Raw genomic sequence first — 22,152 nt, forward strand, 5'->3', positions numbered from 1 at the left:
ATATTCTAAGTTGTACTTGTAGCTTGTACATGACAAAGGATCATACTACAAAATCGTCACTTTTCGAACCGCCCGTTTCATATACATTATGATCTGGTACTGTTCTAGCAACATTCCAAACAATTACCAACGTTCCTGGATAGTTATGCATTCTTTAGCATATGACGACAACCGAAAGTCAAGCCCTGATGGAGTTAACAATCCAGCCTGGGAGAGTACAAACTACAGCAAACAGACAGGAACACAAATGTATCTGCGATCAGAACCTCGTAACTTCCAATGTACCATCGGCGCGTGTCCTCAGGATGTGCTGCGTATCGACCGAACATCTAGCACTGACGAAAAGATAAGTTGCACTCTAGGGCGCCTATCCTGGGGAGACCGGGAAGCCCGGGCCCACTCAATGCTCATGTGGGCCCCATGTATTTTTATGAATATGTATTCTTGTATGTAGTTTTTATGAATATACAAAATTTGGGCATAATTTGAATTCAATTCGTCTTAAGAGCTCTTTCGTGGCCAAGCGGTTAGCGTACGTGCCTTTGGTGTGGGAGACCCTGGTTAGATTCCCGGCGGGAGCTTACGTGGTTCAGATTCCACGTTAATCAGTAGGTCCCGTCTTATATAACCACGCTGCTGAAAGGGACGTTAAACTCTAAATCAACTCAACTCAACGACGAAAGTGTCTAGTCTTCACAAATTCTGGAAGCATGGGTAGCCTAAAGATAAGAATAAATTATTCTGTGGTAACCAGTTCATCTAAAGTCTTACTTTTGAATCAAGCTACTTCAACTACAGTTTCTGGTAACTTGGATTTAATATAATTTTGGCGCACTAAAAAAATCTCAATATGAAATTATCCCATGATTAAGATTCTGCAAACTCTGAAATGCCAAGTGTGCCTTTCTATAGTTACCGTGTAGGGAACCGAGGAATATAATGGGGAAGCTAAGACATTTGTTTTTATAAATTGTTAACCCATAGCTCAATTGTAGTAATTTTTTGCGGCAGACGTGTTGAACATTTAGTGTAATATTTCACCAGCATTTTTTTTCCAAAAATATTGTTTTGATCATTTTTTCTTAGCTTATTCCAAAAACGGCTCTTATCCCTATTATATCTCGGGACATTGGATTTCAGTCTAACTCATTATGTCCCTACGCCATACTGTCATGTACAATATTACATCTAATATACCTGGTACCAATGTACTCTTATTATTATAATACAATATATATTATTACTAAGTTATTATACAAAACAAATGGAACTTCATGAAATATTTAATAGACTCGATAATCAAATGTAACAAAGGATCAGTACTTCTTTTGTTTTAAAAATGCTGACAGGCTATATTCTGAATTAGGCATTATTAAGGGTCTTCACTACAGAAAAATTAAACTATTGCTAATTGTAGAGTTTTTCTGTAATATCTTCAAAACAAATAAAAATTTTCGAAAAGCAGAAAAATAGTGAAGTAGGCAATACGATTTTGCCTGAATTAGGCATTATTAAGGGTCATCACTACAGCGAAATTAAACTACTGCTAATTTTAGTCTTTCTGTAATATCTTCAAAACAAATAAAAATATCCGAAAAGCAGAAAAATGGTGAACTAGACAATACGATTTTGTCTTTACCACAATTCACTTATCTGCTTTTGGAATGACGATATTTACAGAACCCGCAAGAAAGTGCTAAAATCTATCTACAGTTGCAAATCGAAAGCAGATAGATGAGTTGTGATAACGGTATCACATACAAAATCGTATTGTCTAGTTCACTAGGTTTCTGCTTTTCGAATATTTTTATTTGTTTTGAAGATATTACAGAAAAACTCTAAAATTAGCGGTAGTCTAATTTCGCTGTAGTGAAGACACTTAAGAAAAAGAAACCATTTGTGACCATTGGGAATCTTACAAGGTTTATTCAGATATGCATTGACTCATTGTCGCTTAATTTTTAATATTTCCTTATATCAAATCAACTTAAACTTTGAAATTGAGCATGAAAAACTTAAACAAAACTGAACATTCGAACCTTATAGATAAATATATATACACGAGGAGATCAAAAACAATTATACAGTACAACTATTAAGTATGAGAGAGATGCGAAAGATTGGTAGACAAATGCTTTTTTCTAACAGGGTTTACAATAATATTCAATTTCGTCGTCATCGTTATCAACTCTGACACACGAATTGTAAGCCCACTGATGACATTTCGTGCAAGAAATCTAGCCCTCATTAGATATGGAGAAAAGGATCCTACAATGAAGGCACTCTGTGTCATCGTCTTTTTCAGCGGACGAGTTTGATTACCCTTCAACTAGTCCCTTTTTTCGGCCATTCTTTGGTAGATCTTTGTTTAAGTCGGTTGCACTATGATAAGTTTATTCTGTATACCTTTGACTGTTTGGATTTGTTTGAGCTAACTGAAGTTCCTTTTTGTGTGGAGACGTAGTTAATATGACTATTTCATCCCTTTTACGTTTTGTACGTTTTGTCATTTGCTTAATTTTTTGGAATAGCTATTGTGCTATGAGGCGAAAGAAGGAAAACTTCATTTGATGGATTCCATTCTTTGTAAGAGCATCCGGGAATTTCTACTTCAATCAAAGATTCAGATATATTCGACTGTAAGCTAAGTGGACATGGTTTGAAGTTTTTGCTGTAGAATTTTCATTTCCTAGTGACACAGTGACGTTTATTCTTAAGTCTGTTGCATCTGTAGGTAGAGTCTTCATTTGTGAACACGTTCATGTCCAAAGACCAAATTCCAGTTTCTTTGACGGCGTTTATTCCGTTCAGCATTTACATCGTTCGCAAAATTGCAGGGACAAAGAGTTAAGAGATGACTTGGAGCGTAACAACTTTAGGGTAATTGGTTGCAATCCATTTTAGAACCTCATCTTCATAGAATTTGCTGTGTGGTCTCATAAGCAAAACTACTCCATTTTCCGTCACAATGTCAATTAAATCCAAGTTTTTAGTGTGAGTTCTATGACTATTCAGAAGAAGAACTTGTTTACTTGTAGACTCCTGAAAACGTTAGGAACTTCTTGAACCGAACGTTTGGAAAAGTTACTTTGTGATCTATTCAATATTACTAACTTCTGTCCGTGATCCAGGTGAAAGGCCCATCCAAATTTCTGCTGCATCCTTGCCCTACGTGGCATATAAGTTCCAGCAGCTGAACAACATATTACTGCCATAACCGTTTCTCCTCTCTCTGCTGAAGTTACAGCTTCAACTTGACATTTTCCTTTTCCTGCAAGAACCCTTGTATATCCTTCAGGATTCACGGTTATTCCGGGTTGATTTACGTTATAAATATTTTCTACAGAAAGATTATGTTTATCAGTGACTCCAGTCAAACGCTCAAAAAAACTTGGAAACAGCTACCTTGTTGAACCCCATCGCACGAGTTCCCGATGTAGATTCTGGTTTACAAAGTGTTATTTCAGGGTGACGGTTTATAAGTAATCTTAACCAGTAAATTTCAGCATTTTTCTTGTTTTCTGAAAGGGAATGGTTGAATTTCGTTTCTTTCTGCCAAATAAAACGGTAATTCTCTGAGTTCATTGCCAGTTAAAGTAAAAACTTGCCTCTCCATTTTCAATAAATAATCTACTAACTCGCTCAGAGGTTGCAGTAAATTACAGTCCGGAAAAAAATACCCCCTTAGCCCCTTCCCCTTTTCTTAACCTGTCTAGCACTCGGAAGACCAAGCTTTTGATCTACCTGGGAAGACCAGGAGTGGTCAATTTGACATTATGGCTTTTGGAAGCCATGTAACGGAGAAAAGACGTGATAAATTTCTGTTCATGTAAAATATAGTGTAATTTTTATAAGAAATCAACATAAAATATTGAAAAAAAGTCATTTCTGGGTTCTTGATGGGAAGAATAAAGAGGACAATGTAAGAAATGAAACTACGAACTTGTTTCGCCAACGAAACATCTATATTTTTACACAGAGTAAGATGAAAATAAGTAAAAAAAAAAAAGCATTACTTTCAGATATATGTTATTGTTTTCAGTAAATGCCACATTTCGTGTATTCTTAATCACAATTTTGAGGACAATGAGATAAGAAAATAACAAGTAAACCAGGAAAAAATATATATGCTTACCAATCACAAAAACATGCTCGCGCAGTAAACATATTCATTTCGAAAATATTTTACAGTCACTGATTACTAATCTTTTGCAGCGCACACATTGCATGTGATGGTTTTTGATTACCTTTACAGAGCACTTACCACACACAGATTTTTTACGAACACTACACGTTTCCGAAGTTTTGTTTCGGTTGCACTTCGAAAGTACTTGACACTGACTTCGCTTACGATTGACTGCTGAAGTTGATGGAATATGTATACCTATTTGCTTTAGTTCTTTAGATTTCACATAGTCCGATTTTAGAGCCTCTATCAGCTGCAATAAAAACTGGTACCTTGAAATATTTTTCCCTGTTACCTTCTTGAAAATGATCCAAGCATTGATCTGACTAGATCGAGGACATTGGAAAAGACGTACACGGGCCAACGACGACACGCTGCTCGAACTGAATACTTCCAGACATTTGATCAACTACATCAACACCGCACTTGGTCTGATGGTAGAAATGGGTTGTTCCTGGTTTCTTCTTATCCCCTCCGGTTACTTCAACACTGCTGTGAAGAGTACTAAGAACTAAAACATTCTTGTTTTTCTTTCCCTGGTAAATAGTTACCGTAGTGTCGCTCGCTGTTTTTAGTACAATTGTGCTGTAAAGATCTATTTTTGGCATTTTGGTAGTGTCCGGAAATTTTCTTCTTACTCGATTGACTGTACTTGTTTTGCTTTTAGCCTTTTACTTAAATTTAGACTGGTGAAAAAATTGTCTGTCGTCACATTATGTCCTTTGTTTACGTATGGTTCCACGTGTTTCATGACAACATGCTCTACCAAAGGTTCATTGTCCGATCGATGTCCATCTTTACCAAGGTATGGAAATCCATTACAAATGTATTTCGAGTCGACATCTACCAGAAGCCAGAATTTAATTCCGAATTTATCAGGTTTGTTACCCATGCACTGAATGAATCTGCAACGTACTTTACAGGGAAGAAGCTGTTAATCGGCAGTGAGATTTTCACCAGGTCTCACACGCACAACAATTTTCGATAAATTCTTTCCACACTGAAGATGCGAAGCAAATTTATCTTTTTGGAGTCTTTCAGATCTGGTTGAACGCAGGTCGATACATAGATATTTCATAATTTCTTTGAACCTATTTTTTGCCATTGTATTTCTGAAAATAGGTGGCCCCCAGGTGACTGACCACAAATCCAAATCCAGGTGAGTAGCATTGTAAATTGTTCTCGCATACAGCAAACTTTTAAAAGCGTCTAATTCCTGAAGATAGACCAAGAATTACGAAACATAAATCATACTGTAACTGTATTTGTTAACAGAAAGCAGTAGATGTATGGTTTCAATGTTGAAGAATCACTTCGTATTATAAAAAAATATATACCTACATTTGATAATATATATGTTATTGTATTATATATATATATATAATATGTTATAAGAAAAAAATATATCTGTAAAAGCAAAGATCCTTAACGAGAATACCAAAAATAACAGGAAATTCCAGAGCGATCGCGGATTGACTGAGACAATGGATTGATTTAAAGCGCTGATTAATAAGTGGTTGCTTAGTTAATCCAAGTTTAACTTCCTTTCAGCATCGAGGTCATGAAGACGTGGACCTACAGTTTAAGGTGAAATCGGAACCAAATAAGCTTTTAACTGGAGGATGGAATCCCCGTTGAATGATAGGCACTGGCATTGGGTTTATAAGTCCTACTAAACAAAATGGCAGGTTGTCAGATAATATTAAGTGCATAATTGTTGGTCGTTAAATATATTGAAAAGCATCACTTCTACCAGATACAGCTTCTGATCGGTGGAGTTTTTAAAAAAATCACTCGTTTATATATATTATCTGTAACACCCGAACAACACAAATACCAAGTATTCAAAATCTATAATGATACATATCTTTAATACCTATAATGACACATTATCAAGAAATAAAAAAGATATTTTAACACTTACGTCAAACACTATTATAAATAAATAATTTATTTCTAACAAAAATACACATCCAGCGATCCGGAGAAAAATCTGTTAAACTTACATTAGTTCTTGTTTTATTTTTTCTTTATTTCGTAATGGAAGAAGAAATATACTTAGGGATGCCATGCACTTGAAGCCTCTCAAGATTCATTGCCTACTGATTCTGATGCTGTGCATTTATGATATAAATTTCACATGAAGTTTAGGTTGCAAGTGTATACATTGCAGCTAAATTTAAAACTAAATTCCAATAAAAAAAATGAAGATCTTTTGAAAGTCAGTGCTTCAATTGTCATACACCGCATATTACTAGACTGTGCTCCTTCTTTTATTCTCTTTACAGTACGAGAAGACTCTGGAACACAAAATTAAACTTAACAAATATCAGTATCAGCCAACAGCTACAGAGGAAGAAAAGGACATTACATGTATACTTTCTAAAATAAGAGCAAAGGTAATTTTTACAATTCTTTGTATTAAAGAAAATAGTTGTAGTTTACTAATTGTTTGACACTCTACAGTAAGTATAGTTTATAATTAGTTATCTAGTTTTAGGCGCACTTGGTTAAGGATTAGAATTGGAACTGAAACTAGGGTTGAATCGCGCTACTAGCGTTCTAACTTACGGGACGTATATATCATTTATCGTCAATTTCGGGAACCTACGATCATAGTACATTCATTAATTTGTTAGAAGTACTATCTCTTTAAGTACTTCACAAGGTTATTTAGAAAATGTGATATCCTTATTTTACATTTGGATTACCTACCATGTTTGTGTATTGTTTACTAGTAGACTAAGCATATTACTAGGAACTTGAACTTAAAATGATAGGGTTTTTTTTTTCAAAGTATCCCAGTCCCATAACGAAAACGAAAATGCCCGAATTGCTCTGGTGTGATTTAGAGCACTGGGGTGATAAATGTGTTTTCTCTCTTTGTTTTAACATCAGGAAAAATTGGAAAGGGTCACTTAGATGAATGCGTACTAGAGCGTATGCTAAATTGACCCCTGAGGATATGAAATCTACTTTGAAGGAATACAAGGAAGAAACTATCCTTTTAAATCCATGTTGCAGTAAACATAGTATTAAAGATATTTTTCTGTGTCATTTGTGCTGTGAATTTGGGCGGGAAGTAAGTCGTGTTGTAGATGCATTGCTTCACCAATAGATGCTAGATCAAAAAGTAATGAAAGTAATTTTGTAGTTTGAAGTTTTATTTATGTAGACTAATACCAGCTGTAACGTCCACCTCCACCTAGTCTCCCCAACTTGAATCCAAATCGAGAGCTTTCAAAATTTACAAATAATAATAATAATAATAATAATAATAATAATAATAATAATAATAATAATAATAATGAGATAAATAATAAAGCTCGATTTGAACTCCCTCAGACAAGGAATGGCAGATAAGATCCTCCTCATCCCGTATTGATCGAAAAGCTGACCACATGATCCAATATTCCTTAACAAATAAATAGATAAATAAGGAAAAACATATACATATACAAAGCAAACACAAAATTTAATTTTTTTATGAACAATTTTATTCAAACAAGCGAGTGGTCGTGTATATGCGCTATTACGTAAGAATAATGTATATACACGAAATGAACAACAGACATAATAATTAGAAAGACGCATAAAGGTTAAATTTTTAAGTTGTGAAATGGTCCAATAATGGAAATATCCAAAACATATATGTAATATCAAGTCTAATAATTATAATATTTAAATAAATCATTAATTAAGCAAATTTCGACAAAATCTTTCAATCAATGTTAATTAAATTCTAAACTTCGAATAAAGTGTAATTATTTCTGCACGGCAAATCGTGAAGAATACTTGTTAATAATTTCAAACTAAACTCTGAATGCTCTATAGTCAAACAAAAACCATACATGGAAAAATTAAAACTTGAAATTACTCAGATTAACAATTTTTTTTTTAAATTTCAGTCTATTTGCAAGTATCTAAGCCATCAATAATTGCTCTTAAACATGTATAACTAATCTGTATATAAAGGTACTGTCGATTCTTAAATAATATTCCAAACTGGCATTTATTAAGCATTTAACTGCTCAATTTCATGATTTCTTGAAATAATCAAAAGAAATTAATTTAACAAAAATGATTCTCAATTCTCAATTCACACATTTGACTGCTGGAGAAAAAGAAAAATAGAATTGCCTTATAGTTCATCGATTTCTCAACCTTAAATACGTCGTAATGTAAATCTTTAACCAAATTTATGCTGCAAGAAAAATTCAGGCAGAAATATTGGTTCATCAGATTTAACTCTTAACAATTTTTCTCTCTATAATAAAAAATTCCATTCAAAGTTAAATCGCAAAATATGGGAGTAGATTAATTATTAATACAGAGAAAACTAGACGCAATATTGTAACTTCCTATCGCAAACAAAGCGGAAGACAAAATCACAACCTCACAATACAAATATGCAACGTTACACAACTACTTTTTTAATTTTTAAAAAGTAATTCACACTCACCTTGGTTGTAGGTCTCTAATTTTACCTTTCTTATATGTTGTCAAATATGATAACCTCTTCACGTCTATACTTTCCAAAACCTTAGGAAGTGACAATTTGGTAACTTAATGCCAAGAATCAAGCAAATCGAAGCAAAGCTAATCGAGGAGTAATAATACAAAAATGCGAGAAAAATCGAAATAAGCTGGGAAAAGAAAAATCGAAACAATCATCCAATCGTCCACTGCACAAATGCAATTCTCCAATTATGAAAAAATTACGCATAAAATTGTAACACGGACACTACTTCACGAGCCGTTGAGCCTACTAATACAATTAAATAGTTGCAATCAAAATTATATAGAACTGAGAACATAAGACGCCACTCTACTCCTGTCATTTAAATTGTCCCCCGGAAAAGGCCACCCGGTCCGGCTCCAGTCTCAAACTTGGAGAGATTGCTGATTTAGGTTTTAATTACTAATATCACTCTTTGACATTAATAACGAAGAAAACTTTAAGAGATATACTGCACTTATTAGAAATGCTCCTTTCATTTCACTGGCACTAACTTCCAAGCTGTCCCAATTTATCCGCTTAGACACACAATAAGCGAAGCACATCGACAGCGAACCAAAAGTACAACACAGGAAAGGAAGATATACACCGGCAGGTGGTCAGAGAACTAGTCAGCGAACACGCCGTGTTACGCTGGCTCGAAACCCTCGTCGCGTGATATACCACGCCCCCTTCTACGCGATTCATGCTTTTTTCTTTCTCCAGCAGTGAAACTAAAGCAGGCAAATCTATCATTCTTTCACAATCTTACATTTTTGTAAAAAAAAAAAGCAATCACAAAAGTGGTCAGATTAAACAGAATGGAATTTAAATGAATAACTAATCATATCTATCAACAATCATAATCTGAATAATTATAATCAACCATAATTTTTAAATTTCTTTTTCTCTCATTTTAATATATATTTTTTTGAAATTTATCCTTCGACGAGTCCATTTTTCGTAGGCAGTGTTGCCAACAAGTTGATACAAAAAGTCGCTAAAAATATTTCTTGGAGTTTTGCCTCTTTATATATATATATATATATATATATATATATATATATATATATATATATATATATATATATATATATATATATATATATATATGTGTGTGTGTGTGTGTGTGTGTGTAAAATTTGTGATCAATTCAAGCCATAATACTATATACGCTAAAAGAACGTATATGAAAGACTCATATACAGGACCAGATTTAGGGGGTGAAAAGGTTCACGTGCACCAATCCCCCTTCGTTGTAAATATATATTGCCGTACCTAAAGTGAGAAAGTAGCAGTGAAAATAGCAACTCTTTCCAAAAATTTCTGCTGTCATGTTTTCGTTTGGGCTTAAAACAAAGGGAAGCTTTGCAAAATCGATAGTTTGTCAATTTTCTAAAAGTTGAAAGAAAAGAATTTACCGAGAACAGACACTTAGCATTTCCAGGGCATTTCCTCATTCACACTACAGATGCCTAAAGGCATTTAAAAATTTCAACTGAATTCAAATGTGCTGGTAGTTATTGGTGCACTCCTCTTCAGAAAATACTACATCCGACCTCCTCAAAGAACATCCGACCAATGAAAAGTGCCCACGCTTGGAAATATTTCTAATTGCAGTTGCTGTACTACTTTTAGGATGAGGCATGGTGGCTCAGTGGTAGAGTGCGTAAGTGATGCGAGAGGTCTCTGGTTCGATCCCCAGCAAAGTATGTTTGTAATGGACAACAACATGTGCGTGAGTTTTCTCAGGTACTCCCGTTTCCTCTACATTCTCGTTCCACCAATTCTTCCATAGGAATGCGAATATAGAGAGTCGTTACATAATCTTCCCAACTTCGGCTCATCGAAGATTTAATCCAGTATCTAGTACGGGCAAAAAGAATGCGAAACTGTTGCAGATTCTTAGTAGTTGAATGTTGATTGAAAGTGGCAAAATTACGCCGATGAGCCAGAATAGATCCATGGATGCCCACAAACCATCATGGGAATGAGTCCTTGTGGACCGTGGCCTCTGCACTGATGAAACTCATCAGCTCGGAAATATTGACTAATCAGCACACTTCAAGTTGAAATTCTGAAGCTGACATGAGTTAGTAATTGGCAGAGCGTCAGTAATCAGCAGACTCTGGTTGCTGCTACAGAAAACTGGAAGAACTCTAAGCGTGAAGAAATCTGCAAGGGAAGGACTGGTCAAGGAGCATTGAGCCCAATGCACAAGTAAGAGCTAGGCCCAGTTAAAAAGTAAGCAAAACTGCTATGACTAAGGACGAGCATCCCACCCTCTTCAAGAAATTACATTGTTTGTGTTCAAAAATAAAGCAACGACTGGATCAGTCCGAATGGAAAACCATCGGCTATGGTATGCTTTCAGATACCTGACAGTCAACATAGGTGGTTCTATAACGACCACTAAATGTGTATTACTATGAAAAACACCAGTTTGTAATTAGCTTAATGCTTGTTTTCATATTTTATATGTCGTCATAGCCCTCGGTTCGTATATTTATATCATCTGTGTTACTATTTTATCAAAATCCATCTAAACGCTTCATTTAGATATTACCTTTTTTTATTGTAGTACGTAATAAATTAAACATTTATACGCTTTATGTAATAAATTAAACATTAAATATTGTACATGTATAAATCTCAAGATGGATTCTGTATATATTATATGTTTTCCGTTGCTATGACGACTTAGAAAACATATCATATCACTATCACAATAGAATACGAGGGTCACTACGAAAGTTTTGAGATATGCATTGTTGTGGCACAGTATTTAAATTCCAACAATTGCGTTCGGTAGTGGTATACAGAGTGAAGAAGCAAAGCAAGTTTCAATTCGCCTCGCTTAATGGCGTGGCCGTATCGCCTTCACTTGTTTGTTGATGTGAGCAGTATTCGGCTGTCTAGAATGAAGCTCGAAAGGGAACATTTTCGGACATGATCCTTTACGATTTCAAAAGTGGTTTGAACGAGACACAAAGCCTTGACCGTTTGCAGGGGCATTTGAGGACCTTGTTCCTTCCCGTGCTACAATTTTTCGGTGGATTAGTGAATTCAGAAGAGGCCGGACATCGCTTAAAGATGAAGAGAGAGCTGGACGTCCGGCAACAGCTGTGTCAGATGAAAACATTGCCGCTGTGGAACAAATGATTCGAGAAAATCCTCAAACAACTTTCAAGGACATTGAATCTACAGTGAACATTGGATCTCCAGCAGTAATAAAAATTCTTCATGATCATCTTCGGCTCAGGAAGGTTTCATCTCGTTGGGTGCCTTACACTTTGAATAGCAGAAGCGCATGCGTGTGGAATTATGTGAAGAAATTCTTTCAAGATTTGATGGAGGCAATTCTCGACGCGTCTCTGACATTGTTACTGGTGATGAGACTTGGATCTATCAATTTGGCCCTGAAAATAAACACCAGTCTACAGTTTGGATCTTTCCAGATGAAAATCCACCCACGAAAGTGAAGCGACCGCGAAGTGTGGGGAAGAAGATGGTCGCAACTTTCTCCTCAAAATCTGGCCATGTTGCAACTGTTCCACTTGAAGAACAAAGGACTGTTACTGTTCAGTGGTACACCACTGTTTGCCTAACAAAAGTGTTCAAGAAGCTTCAGGAACGGCGTCCAAAAACTGGATTGCGTGGGATCCTGCTTCATCGTAACAACGCGTCCGCACACACGGCCAACATCACAATTCAGTTTTTAGAATCTACGGAGGTCAAACTTATGACTCATCCGCCGTATAGCCCTAACCTGGCCCCGTGTGATTTTTTTCTGTTCCCCAGGATCAAAAATCGCATGCGTGGGAAGAGATTTTGCAGCCCTGAAGAAGCCGTAGTAGCATACGAGAATGAACTTTCAACACTTGAAGAAAAAGACTGGCAAAACTGCTTCCAATAGTGGTTTTCGAGGATGCAAAAGTGTGTACACTGTAATGGTGAATACTTTGAGAAAATGTAAGGGTTAATAAGGAAGTTAAATGTAAGGGTTAAATATGTAAATTATTTCACATCTCAAAACTTTCGTAGAGACCCTCGTATCAATCATAATAACAGAAAAGAAATTACATCTACTTTTCTTTATATTTTCTTCTTCTTCCTTTTGAACAGCTTGTGCATATTTTAAAAGCACATTTTGCCCGTAAATACAAATTATTATATAAAAATTACAATACCGTTACATAATGTCGCCCGAAAATCTGACTTTTTGTTTAAAAATAAAAAAAGAAATCCTGGACCGTTGGATATCACATGTTGGTTATTTGAGTTTTCGAATAACCCTGGTATATGCAATTACAATTCATATAATCATATATCATATTTTACTTTCATATCAATATTGTTTTCATATTCATCTTAATTTTTATAATTAATTTTCTTTTATACAATTCAACATTGACAATAGAAGGTACATTCAAATAACGTTATAAAAGTTGTTTAATTTGAAGTCCTTTCGAGGTCATCGATACGTGTTACAAGTTGGAAGTTAACAAAATCTGTCATTTTCTTGGGCAAAACTAAGAAGATTTCGAAAAGGATATTATTATGATGTTTGTATTATTGTTTTCTTAAATGAGAAAGGATCATATATATTATATATTCAAACCAAATGCAATTTATAAATGAAATATCGACAATATCCAGAACAAAACACGATAATCAACACCATAACATAAACTAACATAAATAAAGAAATTATCATATTAAGAATTAGTTCAAAGATTAAATGTCATTCATGTTAGCTTTCGTTACAACTTCAGAAGGAACCAACGTAGTCTTTGTTTGAAACAAAAATCAATTGATTATAGTTTTCTCGGACGCCATAACTTTAGATTAAGTTACATGAACAACGAATTCGTTTAGGTTGCATTGAAAATCATAAATCGGAATACAATCTTGCGCGTTATTTACACCTAGACTTCTTTGTTTCCTATTTCGAGAATTTTTGCCATCTAGGAAATTTCTACGAAATCCAATTCGAGGGAAATTAGATCTAGTAATTATATGCTTCCTAAGTGTAGTACGATTACTATTACTGTTGTTACTAAGATTAGATTCGGTTACATTACCGGTACACGTGAATTTAACATTACTTTTTACATTGGAATCACACTTTAATCTCACATGGATATTTCGAACTTGGTTTCGATTAAGGTTAGTTTGGTTCAGGTTAGTATTGTATTGCACCATTGATAAATTTTCAAAATTTTGCAATGTCATACCTAGATGATTGAAGTCAACGCATTGCATCACGTTCTGTAAAAGCACCATCGGATTCTTCACTATTATCATTCTGGTCTTTTCGTTGAGTGAACATTTCAACAGTACCAACTCAATCGACCAATCACTACAAGCATTGGTGGGAACACACTTCTCTTTCTGAATTTCACGAATACTGGAATCAATTTTCTTCCTGCTACATGAATCATTGTCGTGTACATATCATTAAACGATTCTATTACAATTACTTCATCTCCAGAATTAATATGTTGAATATAATGTTAATACCAGAAACGAATAGCATTCACTACACGAAGATGACCATAACTTTTCGCATATTGATGCATACTAAAATCTTCGTTACACGCAGCATCAGCAAGACAATCAAAAACATTCGCATAAAGAGCGAAGTTGGGATAACCTAATTCAACCAATACCGCGGGGCCGCGATGACTCAGTGGTAGAGAGTTCACCTCTGGTGCTAGGGTTCCTGGGTTCGATCCCAGCCCCCGCCAAGTTAACTTTGTGGTGGACAAACACCGCGTGCGTGGGTTTCCTCGGAGTTTTCCCGTTTCCTCCTACTTTCTTCATTCCACCATTTCATTCATTACTCATCATCACCGTCTCCTTTAGCCTAACCGGCATAACCATGGGATACAACTCAAAGATTTCATTTCATTTCATTTTCAACCAATACCTCAGTATGTTTTTGCGAACACTCAGCAAATTTCATCCACACTTTTAAATCAATGACGTCATATTCCTTCGTCGATGCAAATTTAGGATCTACGTTTTCTATAGTTTCCATGAAAGGTTCAGGTTCACTAATTTGGTTACTGTGTTCATTAATTATAGTTTCTACAACTACAACTTAATTTTGCACTTCGATGAATCTACGTAGTATTTGTTCCATTTTGTGATCACTGCGTTCAATTCGCTGATTAGTATTCTCAATTTGTTGTGACAAATGGTGACTATTCCCAGACAGCACAATGCACATACAGTATCCGTATATTACATGTACAATTGCACAGATGCAACATGTGCATCATCTGTATAAATGCACGCCTGTTCATATATGTCACAGGTCCTATTCAACATCTTCACGTGCACAGGACATGTGCATTGCACACGTACACGTCCTGCACAAGTGATTTACACCTACCGCGCAGGTTATTTACAAGTAGCATGTATTCGATTTACATGAAGTGCACAAGTGATTTATATGTAGGGGAGCGGTGATTTACATGTAGCACACAGATGATTTACGCGCAGTAACCAGGTGATTTACATGTAGGACAGAGATTATTTACACGTAACACATAGGTGATTTACACGCAGTGCCCAAATGATTTACATGTAGGACAAAGGTAATTCACACGTAGCACATATGTGATTTACTCGCAGTACCCAGATGATTTACATGTAGGACAGAGATGATTTACACGCAGTACCCAGATGACTTACATGTAGGACACAGGTGAATTCCTCGTAGTGCAGAGGTGATTCGAGATGCAATGAAAAAAAAGAGTTTATATATTGGATGCCTTACGCAGTAAGATCATCTAGATCACCACGGTCACGGTCACAGTAATGTTGTAGTTTTGTATAGATTATCGGGCCGGAGCCCCTGACTCCATAAGTAGGACTGTATAAAAAATATATAAAGATGTGTTGATAGTTAATTGGAAATTACTATTGTTTTGTGATGGATGGAATTCTACATCTGCAACTGTCGCAGAGTAGCTGATTATGATTTTATTACGAGCTCTGGAAAGGTATTAATGACGTGGCATGCGATGGACGTTCCGGAGAGTGCATTCAGTGCAGATGTTAGCTATGGCTGGATTAATATGTCTGGGTAAAGTACGCCAGAACTTACTGTGCAAATGTCGTAGAACTTCTCTAACAATGAGTAGCTCTAAATCTTCCAGAATCTGACTGTTTCGTGTGTATCTGTCGTGACCAGTGATTATACGACCAGCTCGAGTTTGTACACTTTCGAGTGTTTGTATATGACTGGGTGAAGCATGTTGCCAGGCTGGGCATGCATAAGAGATTGTAGACAGGACTACCATCTTGAAGATGTGAACTCGAACCTCATGGGAAAGTGAACTGCAGCGAAAGATGGGGTATAACGCTGAAATTTTTCGTAAAGCCCTTTGTTTTATGTCCCTGACGTGAGCGGCGAACGTTAAACCACGGTCTAAGGTTACACCCAAACATTTGGCGTGCATAGAGTGAGGAATACGAGCGTTCTCATAGGTTAAATTTCGTGGAGCACGGATGCGTCTCTTACTGTGAATGACAGCACAGCTTTTGTCTGCATTGATTTTAACCCTCCAACGTCTTGCCCATTCCTGAAAACAGTTTAGTTGTCGTTGCATGTAGATATAATACTGCGCAAGTGAGCTACTGGTCGTGAAAAAGGCAGTATCATCAGCATATGTTGCGAAAAAGCAATGCGGTAAGGTCGGGAGATCTGCCGTGTATAGATTATATAAGAGCGGTAAAAGTACAGCGCCCTGTGGAACACCTGCTTTGATAGATCTAGACGTGGATTTGACACCGTCAACAGATACATGAAATTTTCTGCCAATGAGATATGAATGAAGTAAGAGTAGAAGACGATCCGGAAAACCTTGAGTGTATATCTTATATAATAGTCCTGATAACCAGACTTTATCAAAGGCTTTTGAGACATCTAGGTAGACTCCGAGAGTGTGTTGTTTCCTGTTAAAAGCCGCTGTTAAGTGGTCCACCACTCGTACGAGTTGTGTAGTAGTGCTATGTTGGACACGAAACCCAAACTGATTGAAAGGTAGGAAGTCTCTATTAACTAGATGTTGTTTCAGCCTCGAGAGTAACACACGTTCAAAGAGTTTACTCAAGTGCGACAGAAGACTTATCGGTCTATAGTTTTCCGGGAGCAGTGGATTCTTTCCAGGTTTGGGGATGGTGATGACAAGAGCTTCCTTCCAGGTCTTGGGGTAGTAACATAATTGAAATATGGCGTTAAATAAATAGGTTAAAAAGACCAGTAGTTTTCTAGTTGGATGTTTTAGGATCTCAGATCGAATCCCACCGGGCCCAGATGCTGTCTTTCCTGGCAGACATTTTAGGTGTCTTTCTATTTCCCGAGGTGTTACTATGGTGATGTCATGTGTTGGGTTTTGTGTCCTTATGCTATATAGTGTGGTTCGGATGTGCTGTTTGAGGTAGGGATCGAGGCGTGCTCTGTTAGGCTGGAACTGTTCTTCCAGAGAGTCAGCGAAAATGTTCGCTTGCGACTGAGGATCTTCTGTCAGTCCTTGAGGTCCTTCTATGACTCTAGCTTTGGAAGCATTTGTAGCACGTTGGAATGATTTGGAGTATGCCCAAATTTTACGGTCATTTACTGTGACATTTTGTAAAGTGTTTCCTTAGTATTGTTGATTTTGTCGCGTTGTCAGCAACTTGAGCTTTGCACGCAGTTTGTTCCACAGCGTTTTATATGCTGGATGTAGTGTATGCTGCCATCGACATCTAGCCCAACGTTTTAGATGAATATAGAGTTGTAGGTGGAAACTGTCACATTCACTGGTTTGCGTTGGAGAGATTATGGAGGTGGAGCTCGCTGCCTCTGCTGTGAATGTGACGTGAGAGACCGCTTGGTCGATGTCCTCAATGGTGGCGGGCATATCTCGCAGATCGATCATAGTGTTTAGTTCTTGTTTGAAAAGATGCCAGTCAGTTTCTATTTGCTTGAAGATAGGAGCAGAATGAGCGATACTGTGGTGCGAGACGTGAAAAATGACTGGATCGTGGTCAGAATCTAAATCCGAAATGACAGAAGGATGAACACTAAATGATACATCTTTGCAAAGAGCGACGTCAAGAACATCGGGTTGTCCGCCGAATTTTGGATAATGAGTTGGGTCAGGTGGAGCACTGATGATAAAGTTGGAGGTAAGTAGATATTGATGTAAATTATCTCCAGCAGTGTTTGGAGTAATCGAGTTCCATTCTCCATGTTTAGCATTGAGATCTCCAGCTAAGATGACTTTTGGCCCTAAGTTAGCAATGACATCGAAGTCTGTGAGCTCTAGTTGTGTGGCCGGGGACCTGTACCCGGTAACCAATATTAATGGAACACCTGGAGTTATTAATTGAACAGCAAGTGCCTCCAAAGTAAGTAGGGGTGGTATTGTAATCAACTTTACTGGGAATGCCTTTTTGATGATAAGTAGTAATCCTCCTTTCTATCTGCCCATTCTATCCTGTCGGTACACAATGTAATTGGGTAGTCGCCAAGTAGGAATACGAGCAGTAAAGTGTGTTTCTTGTATAAACATGACATCAACTCTGTGGTGTGTGAGAAATCTAATCAGCATTTGTTTCTGCCCTTCGAGACCATCTGCATTCCACGTAGCGAGGACAAGTGTGTGATGTCGGACGCTGGAGTTAGAGACAGCCATCGTCAACCATTTTCGCTATTGTTTCTATTACTGCTGCAGCCTTGGAAGCTGAGTCAGCAGCTTGTCGGAAACGTGTAATACCACGTTTGATGTGTGTTATTATTTTGCGGAAATGTAAGCCCTTGAGGAATGAAAGAACGGACTTTATGTCCAGGTCTTCGTTAGGGCTCTCCTGTTGTTGAGTAGAAGCTGAATCGGTGTGGGATGAAGTGGAAGCTTTAGCGTCGTCACCATCCGTAGCCACAGGTTGGACATTGACAATAGTGGGAATGGAAATTTCCTCATCTGATGGGTCTTGGGAGCTTTTCTTGGTTTTATTTGGATGTTTCTTCGGCTGCTGTGCCGGCAATTTTAGAGCCTCAGAGTAAGATTTAAATACCGGGCAACCGCGATAATTTGCCGGGTGATCTCCCTGACAGTTTGCACAAGTGGCGGGTGTGGATATATGTGGTTTACTGCAAGACTGTGTGAAATGCAGTTGCCCACATTTGAGACACCGCGGGTGGGCTTGGCAGGTATCTTGCGAATGCCCCAAACGTTGGCACCTATAACATTGTAGCACCGAGGGAGGCTTATAGGGTTCGATTTGGACCTTGTAATGTAGTAAGTTATTAATTCCATGGATCTCTTTAACAGCTGCAGTTCTCTCCAAAGCAACCAAGAATAATGGCATTAGTATTTTCTTGCCATCCGTTTTACTTTTGCGAGACATTTGATGGATGTTTGTCGGTTTGTAGCCCAATCTGATAAGATCTTCTTTCAGGTCATCTAATTCTGTATCAATAGGCAGTTTTCGGACAACTACCTTAATGGGCCTTTCAGTTTTTGCTACTCCTGTGGCATATTGAGTCTTCGTTTGTTCACAATAAGTCTTGATAGAGTTATAATCGTCTTTGTTAGCCGCTTGAAGTCGAATGCGCTCTTTGTTGGGCTGTGCTAAGGGAGGTTCCTTCAATGCACGTGACAGGGTCTTTATAAAGGTATACGTGTTGGTAATCCCGTATATGAAAATCGGAGGCGGCTTGAAACTAGAGGGCTTGTTAGTCGGTGGAGTTTTGTTACTGGAACTAGGGTTATCTAATTGTTCCGATGACAAAACATCGTACTTATTGCTAGTGGGAAGAGGTGGAAAGTCTAGGGTTTTATTGATTAGTTTTTCTGCCTTGTTGAGATTTTCCAAAGAAGGCTTACGTCGTTTTGGTGTTTCCACTACTGTGAAATCCATGTCTTCAGGCTTATTTGAAGTTGATGGCTGCGAGTTTCTTGACTGCATAGGTGTAGGTGTTTTCATTTTCAGCTTTGCTGGTGTGGTTGTTTGGCTCTTTTTACCTAAAGGCAGAAGGAAGTCTTCCGGTTTATATGTCGCTCTTATTATTTTGTCCCTGATACCGGCAATCTTGATTGGTTGTGCTTTTTTCTCTGGTTTGATCGGTGTTTTCTGAGAAGCCATCTTTATTGTTAGAGTGGGGGATGGCGCCAGCTTACAAGAAGGGTAGTGGCGTTCCCAATAAATGGTACGATCTTAGAGCAGTGCTCTAAGTTTTAATTTGACAAGGTGCTTTTCCTCCGAAGAGGAAGGACTACTAATCGTTAGCCGGTAGAGGTGCCAAAGTCGTCAACTAGTTTAGGTGAGATCAGCCTCCGAAGAGGAGAATATCAAAAACAAATCGTTAACCCAAGAGAATAGCAAGTTCGTCAACAGTAAAAATCAATTAGGTGTGTTAGCCTCCGTGGAGGCTTAAAATCAATTCGACGGTTGTTTCCTTAATCCTCAGAGAGGTAAGTAATCCAACCGTATTATGAAGTTCGCGATTCAATCAATGGGGATGGACACACTAAATGACTCGCTTATTTTTCTCCGCCAGCTACGGATACCCTATTTTTTAACCTGGTTGGAGCTCCAGGTGGCCAGTTCTAGAACACCAAAGACATCACCTTCAAAGTATATCAGAAGTAACTCATAATTGTCAGTGAGAATTTTAATTTTGGAGTTTATTATTTGCAACGAGCAAAGCTTTAGGTAGTATCTTTGACATATTTGCCAAGTAACAAATAGCGCAACATATTCTTCTGTAATCGGTCACGAAAATAATTTTGTAAACCTATGAACTGTCTCACAGTAGTTACATCAGTACAGTGCTTCCACCTGTTGATTTTGTATCCTAGCTCAGCGGACGTTATGGAGTTTTTACAATTATTCAGCTGTCATTCGTCGAAAAGTCTCTATAACACCGCCTGGAAGAAAAACGATACCTACCAAAAATGGAGGTTATTTTATATTGTTCATGAGAATGAGAGTAAAAGAATGAAAGTAAAAGTATACACTTGCATGGTATTATGGACGTCTCATATACACGTGCAGTAGCCGTGCCAATGAACATGTGCACACAACGGCTTAAGCACCGGTAATTTAAATGCGCTTCATCCACGCAAATGCATGTGCACATGCTCGGCTCCTCAAGCACGGGTTATATACGTGCGCTGCATCCACGCGAATGCACATGTGCACATAACGGCTACAGCACGGGTTATATAAATGTGTGCTTCATCCATACAAATGCACATGTGCACATAACGGCTTAAGCACGGGTTACGTACGTGCGCTGCGTCCATGCAAATGTACAATCAGCGGCAAAAAACCTGCAACATAATCATGTAAGTTTATTGTGAAATGACGAAGTCTTTTGCTCCAAAATAAGTGTTCACGGGAGGATGTCGAGGTTTATCCTGGCGTGATTCGTGCCACTTAGACGTTATGTTGATTTCCTGTGCTGTTAGGCGTAGTATCACAATAAACTTACATTCTCATGTTGCAGGTTTTTTGCCGCGGATTGTACATGTGTACATAACGGCTTAAGTACTTGTTATATAAATGTGTGCTTCATCCATGCAAATGCACATGTGCACATAACGTTTTAAGCACGGCTTACGTACGTGCGCTGCATCCATGCAAATGTACATGTGCACATATCGGCTTAAGCACGGGTTCTGTACGTGTGCTTCATCCATTCAAATGCACATGTGCACATAACGGCTTAGGTACGGGTTCTCTACGTGCGCTGCATCCACGCAAATGCACAAGTGTACATAACGGCTTAAGCACTTGTTATGTACGTGCGCTGCATCCATGCACATGCGTATATAACGGCTTAACCACGGGTTATATAAATGTGTGCTTCATCCATGCAAATGCACATGTGCACATATCGGCTTAAGCACGGGTTCTGTACGTGTACTTCATCCACGCAAATGCACATGTGCACGTAACGGCTTAGGCACGGGTTATATAAATGTGCTTTATCCATGCAATTTTTCATGTGCACATAGATGGGTTATGTATGTGTGCTTGATCCACGCAAATTCACGTGTAGGCTTATGCACGGGTTATGTATATGTTCATCATCCATACAAATGCACATGTGCACATGTACGGCTTATGCATGAATAGTGCACATGTGTCGTACACGTACGTGTTGTCTGGGTTATTGTCGAGTTGTTGCTTCAATTGTCCTATCTGCTGTTTAATGAGATCAGCTAGGTCAGAGGAAGTGTACATAACCAGTTGTTTCAGGTGTATTTTCACTACCAGGAACACTCATTTTAGGATTTCTGGAAATTTTTCTTCCACTCCTTAATAAGGTATGCTTCGTTTTGATGTATTTAATAAAATTACTACGTAACCTTAAAATCAATGTGCAGTTATTTATTTAGAAGATCGTTTACTTATCTTCTCACAAATCTCCTGCATTCCTGAGGCGGCAAACCACTAATTTATA

At 37.5% G+C, this 22,152-nt stretch overlaps 1 protein-coding gene across 1 annotated transcript in view; it reads left to right on the forward strand.

The window, feature by feature from the left end:
* Positions 1-22,152, forward strand: part of LOC145679576 (uncharacterized) — a 694,799-nt gene that overhangs the window by 615,298 nt on the left and 57,349 nt on the right. The window contains exon 10 of the mRNA XM_081750156.1: positions 6,475-6,585. Coding sequence (XP_081606282.1) covers positions 6,475-6,585 — 111 coding nt within the window. The remainder of the gene's footprint in view (positions 1-6,474; positions 6,586-22,152) is intronic.

The sequence above is a fragment of the Thermobia domestica genome, chromosome 1 (assembly GCF_964235325.1).
Source record: "Thermobia domestica chromosome 1, izTheDome1.hap1.1, whole genome shotgun sequence".
Classification (NCBI taxonomy): domain Eukaryota; kingdom Metazoa; phylum Arthropoda; class Insecta; order Zygentoma; family Lepismatidae; genus Thermobia; species Thermobia domestica.